Source organism: Rhinatrema bivittatum, chromosome 1 (genome assembly GCF_901001135.1).
Source record: "Rhinatrema bivittatum chromosome 1, aRhiBiv1.1, whole genome shotgun sequence".
NCBI classification, from domain to species: Eukaryota; Metazoa; Chordata; class Amphibia; order Gymnophiona; family Rhinatrematidae; genus Rhinatrema; species Rhinatrema bivittatum.
In genome coordinates this window covers 790,048,636-790,058,001 of record NC_042615.1, presented here as the reverse complement: position 1 = coordinate 790,058,001, position 9,366 = coordinate 790,048,636, and the positions used below count along the sequence as shown (strand labels likewise).

The 9,366-nt window shown below is 41.4% G+C and overlaps 1 protein-coding gene across 1 annotated transcript in view; it reads left to right on the top strand.

The window, feature by feature from the left end:
* The first annotated feature begins 1,813 nt into the window (after nucleotides 1–1,813).
* The window catches only part of SIGLEC15 (sialic acid binding Ig like lectin 15), a 34,392-nt gene continuing 26,839 nt past the window's right edge, over nucleotides 1,814–9,366 (top strand). The window contains exons 1-2 of the mRNA XM_029580899.1: nucleotides 1,814–1,965; nucleotides 6,455–6,838. Of these exons, the coding sequence (XP_029436759.1) occupies nucleotides 1,905–1,965; nucleotides 6,455–6,838 (445 nt within the window). The 5' untranslated portion in view covers nucleotides 1,814–1,904. The remainder of the gene's footprint in view (nucleotides 1,966–6,454; nucleotides 6,839–9,366) is intronic.

The following is a 9,366-nucleotide window of genomic DNA, read 5'->3' as shown; positions in this document are numbered from 1 at the left end:
ATATATAGATAATGTACGTGCCTGCAAGATGCATACCTCCACTACTGATACTTGTTTGAACTGTCATAAGGACAGAAGCACTTTGCTACACAATTTTGTATTCTGTCCTTCTATATTCTAGAACATAAGAACATAAGAACATGCCACACTGAGTCAGACAAGGGTCCATCAAGCCCAGCATCCTGTTTCCAACAGTGGCCAGTCCAGGCCATAAGAACCTGGCAAGTACCCAAAAACTAAGTCTATTCCATGTTACCGTTGCTAGTAATAGCAGTGGCTATTTTCTAAGTCAACTCAATTAATAGCAGGTAATGGACTTCTCCTCCAAGAACTTATCCAAACCTTTTTTAAACACAGCTATACTAACTGCACTAACCACATCCTCTGGCAACAAATTCCAGAGTTTAATTGTGCGTTGAGTGAAAAAGAACTTTCTCCGATTAATTTTAAATGTGCCACACGTTAACTTCATGGATTGCCCCCTAGTCTTTTTATTATCCGAAAGAGTAAATAACCAATTCACATCTACTCGTTCTAGACCTCTCATGATTTTAAACACCTCTATCATATCCCCCCTCAGCCGTCTCTTCTCCAAGCTGAAAAGTCCTAACCTCTTTAGTTTTTCTTCATAGGGGAGCTGTTCCATTCCCCTTATCATTTTGGTAGCCCTTCTCTGTACCTTCTCCATCGCAATTATATCTTTTTTTGAGATTCGGAATACAGTTTTTCAAGTTATTGAAGGCTCTATCCAGCAGAAACCACCCCTCACGGGAGATTTTATATTGTTGGGCTCCACACAGTGACTATCTGTCAATACTAAAGCCTTCATGAAATATGTACATATTGTGACCTGTTTAGCCAAAGCGTGTATCCTATTTAATTGGATTAAACCTCTTAGCCCTACGACTCTTATGTGGTTCTGGAAACTAGATGTCAAATTTACCAGCCAAAAGATATCACGTGAATATTTGAAGCTTTGGGAATTAACCTATGCCCAATTGCCGGAAAAACTCCAATCACTACTGATTAGCGGCTATACCAAGGATTGGTACCTTGCAATTATCTTAGGTGTAAGTTTAAGCCACTACTCTCCACTTGACTCCACCCTAACTGCTAAGTGAATGAATGGTGAATTATCTACATTGTTTGGAGAGGACATCATGGCACAGCTGGTTGAATGATAGGATGACTGAAGTGTGGCTGTGTGGATTAGGGCATGAATGACTAGTGTGAATGGTGTAAAAATTTAAAAAATACACACAGGAAAGGGATATAATAAGCATTTATTGAGAATTAGCACCCCATTCAAAAACAGTTGGTTAACCAAATGTTTTGCAGTCCATGTATAATCAAGCACTATCAAATTGTATTTTGAAAGTTATACAAATATTGTAAAATCAAGTGCTCTTGAATTGTATCCCTCTTGCATTAAATAAAGATTGAAAAAAATACATATATTTTAGTAACATTTACTATTATTTTTTAGATCACAATAAGCCAAGATTTCCAGATAGGAGGAGTTTCAGGGTTTTTTTTTTATTCAGGCCTCACATCCATGGCAAAGCAGCACTTCGGTATTTCTCATCGTTTAATCACATCTTTCTTATTGGCACATTTCGAAAAACTTCCCTACATTGTGTGAATAATAGGAAAAACAACTCGTGCTGAATTCATGTGAGCTAGACATCTTGACAACAAATCCTTGAACCCCATGTTCTGACCACAGACTATTAGTAATGAAAACATTTCTTCCTGAAAATAGTAAATTGGTTTCCTCAGTTCCTGCTACAGATACAAGCTGGGTACCCTTCAGTCTGCTGTTTTACCATTGCGCTCCAGAATATTACTTTTAGCAATGCTGAAGCACTGAGCAGGGCACTTCCCAGCGGGTACTATTTCTTTCCATGAACAGAATGAGGAGCTTGCTTACTTTTATTTCATGTCTGCTTTGCTTCTTGAAGACTGGTGAGTTCTGAACACCTGCAGCTTTCTTTTTGTAAAAACCTCTATCACTGCCTTAAAATGGGCCATTGCCCATTCTTGGGATCAGCGGCTTGAAATCTGTCTAGCCCTTGGGATCCTGCCAGGGACTTGTGACCTGGCTTGGCCACTGTTGGAAACAGGATACTGGGCTTGTTGGACCTTTGATCTGATCCAGTAAAAGGCAATCTTATGTTCAGGAAGTAATCTTTGCCACCTGGCCCAGGTCAGTCTTAACAAGCTGATCCACTTCTGATTTTTGCCTCATTGCATCCAGCCCTAGATTTGTAAATAGGCATCCATTATGTCTGTGTCTGGGGCACGAAATATTTAGGGGCGACGGGCTGGCTAAGATTTGCTGCCTTCCAGCTCTGTTGCATATCATTCAGCAGAGAATAGCTCTCTTATACCCTGTAAACAGCCCCTTACATGTGGTGGGGAGGCAAATGCATTAAAAATGCCTAGTTGCGGCCAAATCCTAAATCCCTCCCTGACTGCATCTGTGGATTTGTAGTTCCCATATCTCTAGGAGAGGCGGGACAACAAGCCCATAGACGCAATGGGGTAAAGTCCGAACTTGCTCAGCCTGTCAAGGTTAGCTTGGGTGAGGTGACACCACTCTCAGGGAAGCTGAACAGTTCAAGTTATTATATTTTAATGTATTTGATGTTGTTGTAATCCTCCCAGCATGGGAATCTATTATGGGAGGAATATAAATCATTTTAAATAAATAAAAAAGTAATTGGTTTTTTTGGCAATGGTGCGAGGCAGGCGTGTTACAGGGGTTATTGACCTTGCAGGATGGGGTAATCCTTGCAAGTGCGGGAGTAGACAGCTCCAGTCGAGTGCCACAAGCCAGGTCGGTTTTCAGGATATCTGCAATGAATATGCATGAGATACATTTGCATATGATGGAGGCCGTACATGCAAATGCCTCTCATGAATATTCAGTGTAGAGATTTGATAAAATTGAGGTTTTTGTGCTTTAAATAATGTAGAAATAAAAGTGACCAAAGTAGTTTTTATCGCTCTCCCTTAAATTTTAAGACCCGCATGCAGGCACTCACACATGGATGCAGTGATTTTATAACATGCGTGCATTATAAAATCGGCTATATGCACATAAATGACTTTATATTGACACGCAGCACTAATGCCAACTCGAGTACGTCAGTGCGGGTAATTTTAGTAGATATTCGCACCGACGCAATTACCTCTTTTCTCAGTTCATTCCCAATTCATCCCAGTAAAGGAAAGGATTTCCTAACCCACCTAGCTAACTCGCCTCCCTTTTACCCTATTAACCCTGACCCTTAAAAACCCACCGACTATTCTATTTTTTTTATTTCACAACTTACACACCGTCTACAGCAAAAGTAAAATTACACAGTAGGGGACCCTGGCGCATACTTGTGCATGTAAATACTTACATGCTGAATTCATGCTTCAGACCCAGCCCGCCCATTTCCCATACACGCCCCGCCCACACCATGCCCTGCCCCATTTGTCAGAAAAAAGGTTTTGGGCACGTAATGGGAGCCTTTTAAAATCTGCATGACGCACAGGTCCAAGATACGCTCATATCATCAGGTTTTGGTGCTTTTGAGTTATATATATATTCAGCTCAGAAAATCCATTTCCATGTTACAAGGGCAGACCGCAGTACCCATCCTACGGCCAGCGCACCCCCATCTGCGGCTGGGCCCAAGCCTGAATGCCGTCTCTTCCGATGCTGACTCCCCCTCGTAGGCGCATGCAATCCTTTAAAGGGCCCAGAGCAGGAATCAGCTCCACTGCGCCTCCTGATGATGTCAGACAGCCGGGGATTTAAATGCCAGCATGACCCTCAGTCTGACACCTGAGGAACAGGCTCCTCCTGCCTCGCCTTGCGCATTGCATTGCTCCTGCCTAGTTTCACCGCATCCCAGTATCTGCCTGCTCCTGCCTGGTTCCAGCCCCAGGTCCTCTTTCACAGTCTTGTCCCTGCTCCTCTTCCTGCCTCCTTCTCCTCCACCTATTCCTTGGCTTGATCCAGTCCTTCTTTGTCCTTTCCTCTGTTCTTTTTGCCTTCACTTTCTGATCTCTTGGGCCTTGACCTGTGCCTGAATACCGACACTGCCTTGACCTCATCCTGCCCTGACCCCTGCTTGGATATGGACGCTGCCTTGGACTCTGCCTGCCTAGACCTCAGCCTGATGCTGCTGTCTGGCCAATGCCTATCCTCGACCTTGGACCACTCTGTTGCTGGACAGTCGCCTAAGCCCTTGCCAGCCTCAGAACCCAAGGGCGCAATCCGCGGGGGAAGAGGCTGGTGTAGGTGAAGCCTTCTCTCGGTCCCAGTCTATAACGTGTCCACCTGCTGTCGGCATGAACCCGGCCCATGTCCAAGAGCTGTGCAGCTCCAACTGTGCCGCAGTCCAAGAGCTCACACTCCGTGACACGCCACAAAAAATTAATTCACTGCAAAGGCTACTTTTGCAGACACTATCACTTAATTAGTGCAATCTTTCATTTGGGTTTTGAGTTGGTTTAAGCGCCACCCACGACCTCTGTACAAGTCATGTAGAAAAAGCAAAACGTAAGAAATAACAGGATCAGTAGTTAGTATTAAGAACTGAATAGCAGGTAGAGTAGAAATTGGCATAGGAGATAAAATACAATTAAAAACAAAATAAAAGAAAGCAAGATGTGTGGAGCGGAGGAGCAAGATGCAACTGCAGGAGAACAAGGTAAGAGAAGATGTCAGCAGGAAAGTATGACAACAAGGCTTGGCAGCAGGAGAGAAAGGTGAGACAGAATAGGAAGAGGAGAAAGGTGACTCTGTCTGTTATTTTTTTTTTTTCACTTCATGTAAAGGAAATGGTAGGGGGATTGTTTTACTAATGACAGAAATCAATGCCTCTTAAAACATCCCTAAACATTCAGTTGTGCACTGGCGATCTCCAGCAAAGGAATGAGAATGGTACTGGCACTGATTGGCTGTGTGTTAGTTTTATTTATTTATTTATTTATCTTGGCATGTCCATCTAATCTTTTTGGTTTTCAGTATTCAAGACCGAGCTGACTACAGGGATCGACGTTGGTGAGCTCCAAGCCACGTGCTCGTTTTTTGTTTTTGTTTTTTTCTAACTCTTGGAAACCTCAGCTCTTAGGATCTTCACCCTCGACTCTGCTTAATGAATCCAGCAGAGTATTTGCATAGGCCTGATGTTGTCATTAGTCTTCTTGATATTTTAAAAAGTAAGCTTATGAGACTAGAAAGGTTTCTTCCTCAGCCCTCTGCCAGATTTCTGAGTAGTGCTTTTTGTTACTGAGCTGACAGGACATACTCAAAAAAAAAAAGGACAGAAATGACCAAAAATGACCAAACACATCACTCTAAGAGATCGTGCCACCTCCACTGCTGGCCCTTCTCTGTGGAATTCCATTCCCACAGATCTCAGACTGGAACCCTGCCTCTTAACTTTTAGGAAAGGACTTAAAACTTGGTTATTCAAGCAAGCTTTCCCAGACACAATCTAATATCACGTCATAGATACAAACCAAGGACTTCAAATATTCAGCCATTAATCATGCCATTTTTTACATAGCATTTAATTTATTTGTATACCGTTCAACCGTTTATTCTTTCCTATCTCTTCCTTCTTATCCAAGTTCTGCTACCCTTGTTATTTGTAACTGCTCCTTCGATCACCACAGTTCTAGTTGATGTATTTAATGCACTCCCGTTTCATGTAAACCAGCAAGATATGTGCTCATGATTGCCGGTATATAAAAACCTTAAATAAATAAATAAATACTCCCATTGAGTTTTACTAAGACTTTACACCAGTGGCTGCAGAACCTTGTAAATACGTTTGTGTGGAGGAATCAATGTAACGTAAAATTATATTTGTATAAGGATAGAGGGTAAGAATGCCTTTAATACAATCAGCAATCTATCCAGCAGGGTCCATGCATCATTGTTTGCCAAGCAATGTTTAAGCAAAGCATTTTCCTTTGTTTTCTCTGTGCAAAACTATGAATATGTTTGACAAATAAAATATACTTCTCAGCCCATGCGGCCATGCCAAAGGCCTGGGTTCAATTCCTCGGCCAGGACACAGTCCCTTTGGTCTGGCCAGGACTGGGGATACTATGGAGTCGCTGCCCCTGGGGAAGGGAGGGTGCGTCATTCAGGGCTCACAATTATTCATGTTCTGAAGGAAGTTATGATACATGAGCCATTGGCAAGGACCTCCACCACAACAGCAAGACCGAGTAAACTCGGGTAGAAACACAAACATTAGGAATAAAAGCCCCCAAGAGGTTATAAATGAAGCTTTGTTGTGCCGTATGCCAGCCCAGATCTAATTGAGTCAGACCCTCAAGTCTGACTCACTATGGCAACTTCTTATGTTCTTATGGGGGGGAAAATACTCAACACTTCCATTAATTTTGTGAAAGAAAAAAAAAGGACATTGTTTTCTCCTAGGTACCCAGGCAAGTGGTTGGTCCTTTCAGGTTGCACCCGATGTTACTGGAGAGTTTGGAAAATCGGTTGCTCTGCTTTGCACTTTCATGCACCCACACAAGAATTATAATGGCACCTTGACCGGCATTTGGAGAATCAAAGAACCATACAGTGGAATGGTGGTCTTTAAGTGCGTTAGCCACAACAGCAATGACCATTGTAAGACCACAGTCAGCTACAAGAACAAATATAAGCTGCTGGGCAATCCAAGGCATAACAATCTTTCAATCAAAATCGATAACTTGACATGGAGCGAGAGCGAGAGATACTTCTGCCGTGTGGAGCTCTCCACAGATCACCATGATAAGTATGAGACTAGGACTGGAACAAGGCTGCATTTAATAGGTAAGGCCCGGTGAACTGATCAGGATATGGTCATTGAGTCTGTATATATATCCTTGAAAATGCTTACATTGAAGCTGTTTGCCTGGGTATTTCTAGATAAGCCATAGTAACTGTTTTATTTTGACTGCTTGTTTGTGCTTAAACCAAGGGCAGAATACCACATGAGGGGGTGTTTGTGGCTCATTTACTCCATCATTAACTCCCAATTGTGGGATCCTATGTTTCAAACTTGGGACAAATTGCCCCATCTGACCCCTCTTTTCCCTCTCTGGGTATTCCTGCTTATAACATCCGTCTGTTATTTGAAAGTATTTTATAATCCTGCCCAAGGGTTTGTACCTTGTTTTGCTAGGTAAGAGAACTGGTTGTAATTCTCACTTAGGCTATTGTTCTTCCGGCTTATTGTAGTTTTAATTTTGTATTTATTTAAAAATATTTATATCCACCCTATCCAATGTTGAAAGCAGGATAACATAAAAAAACACACAAAATCTCCAGGGACCAATAAATCTGAAAACTCTTCCAGCTAACAATACATATTTGCCAGAAACTGTACCCGAGGACCTGTACACACAGGAACGTGACTGAGGCTACAGCTCAAAGGCCTGCCTATACAGATAAACCTTCAGTTGGCACTTAAAAATCTGAGTGCACGCGATTGATCTTAATGGCTCTGGCAGCTGATTCCACAAAACTGGCCACCAATAACCTTCTTTGGCGAGTCTCAGACAAGCGGGCCCTAGTGTAATGGTGGAACCTCGAGGAGCCCACGATGCAGTCACCTCAAAACCCACAGTGGAGGGGGGAGGGGGGTTTTACGAAGTCAAAGCAGCACATTCTTGTTCAATAACGTCTGAATTGGTGACAGAATCGTATATTGCACCCACCACTGTATCAAAAGCCAATGCAAGTACAGTACAGACGAAATATATTTTCTCTTGCCAATATTAAACTTACGAGCTGGAGCGTTCTATACAAGTTGCAGAGCTCTTAAGAGTACTGGAATGAGCCCCAGCATACAGTGAGTTAAAATAGTCTGGGGGCACTTTTAAGTGGCCATATTAAATTTCAGCCTTCAATTGACTGGTTTAAGTTAGAATGATTTTGCTCATTTCAGCTCTTTTTCCTGATCTATTTATATTATTATGATGATGATTGTTTTGATGTGTTTTTGCTATGCTTCTCCATGTGTTTTAAATTGCTGTAATCGGTTGTTCCTGCACTGTATCAGCTGAATTTTCAAAGGAGTTACACGCGTAAATGTAGCATACTATCATAGCAAATTTCAAAAGCCCACTTACAAGGGGGTAAAGCGCATTTACATGTGTAAATGCTTTTGAAAATCAGGCCCTATGTTTATTGATATACACTGCCCTTTGCTCTTTTAGATGGAGCAATATACAATGTGATAAATAAATCATTTGCTCAGTTTATAGAGCCACAAAAGCGCATCGTTCTTTTAAAAAAAAAAAAAAAAGTAACTTAGTCCAGCAGCTCATTTAAAAAAACAAAAAACCCTGATTGATAACTTTGCCGTCTCTGAGTAAGGCTTCTGACTTGGCTATGTGAGTCCTTGTTACAGAAGATCAAAGAGATGGTGGCAGAGAGAAAACACAGAGTGCACCTTCCTGAGGGATAAGCCTTATCCCAAACCTGCTTAGGTTTCCAAAAAGGTAAATCATGATGAAGTTTTGGTCCCAACGTATCTGCTTGCATTCACAAAGTTCACAACTGGGTTTCTTTATACCGTACTTCTCATATTCATTTAAATGGTGCTTGCAGCTACTGCATATTATTCACAACCAAATCCTCCTTCAGTGCTTCCAAAAGGGGATGAGTGTTCTTTCCTGTTTCGTGATGATATGCTAAAGTTCAATTTTTAATCATCCTTGAAGTGATTCCTTTCTGCCTAGAGCAGTAATTTGAATCATCATTTTTTTACACTTTTTTTTTTTAATACAATAAATTCTGGTTTAAAAAAAAAGCATATAAACTTTTTTATTACCAGCTATACTTTGTTTCATGATGGTACAGGTATATAAATACTTTTACTTATTTTTGCCAAGAGGATAACCTGCAATCATCAACAGCTCTGCTCTCTCTCTTTGTTTTTTTAGGACACAACTGAATGTTTAAAAATATCACGAAAATAAGATTAATAAACCATGGATTTGCAACACGAGTCATTGGTGCAGATCACATTAGCAAATATGACTAGCAAAAGCAGATATATGATTTAGATTGCTTTGAAAACTGGTTGATAAGATTTAGGACAGGAGTATGCAAAAAGATTTTTAAAAAAATATATATATGGTTGGCCAATTTCCTCTTTTTGGGTTTGAGAGAAAGAATTCCTGTCTGACGAGTTCCTTGCACAGGGAAACTGAACCAGCTGGCTGGCTGATAAATGATATCATCAATCTGACAGAAGTCCAGTTCAACTGGCTCCCAATCCATGAAGCACTCCCACACAGATCTGATTTGCAGGCTGCTCATCAGATAACTTTGGGCAAAGTATTATCCAGTCT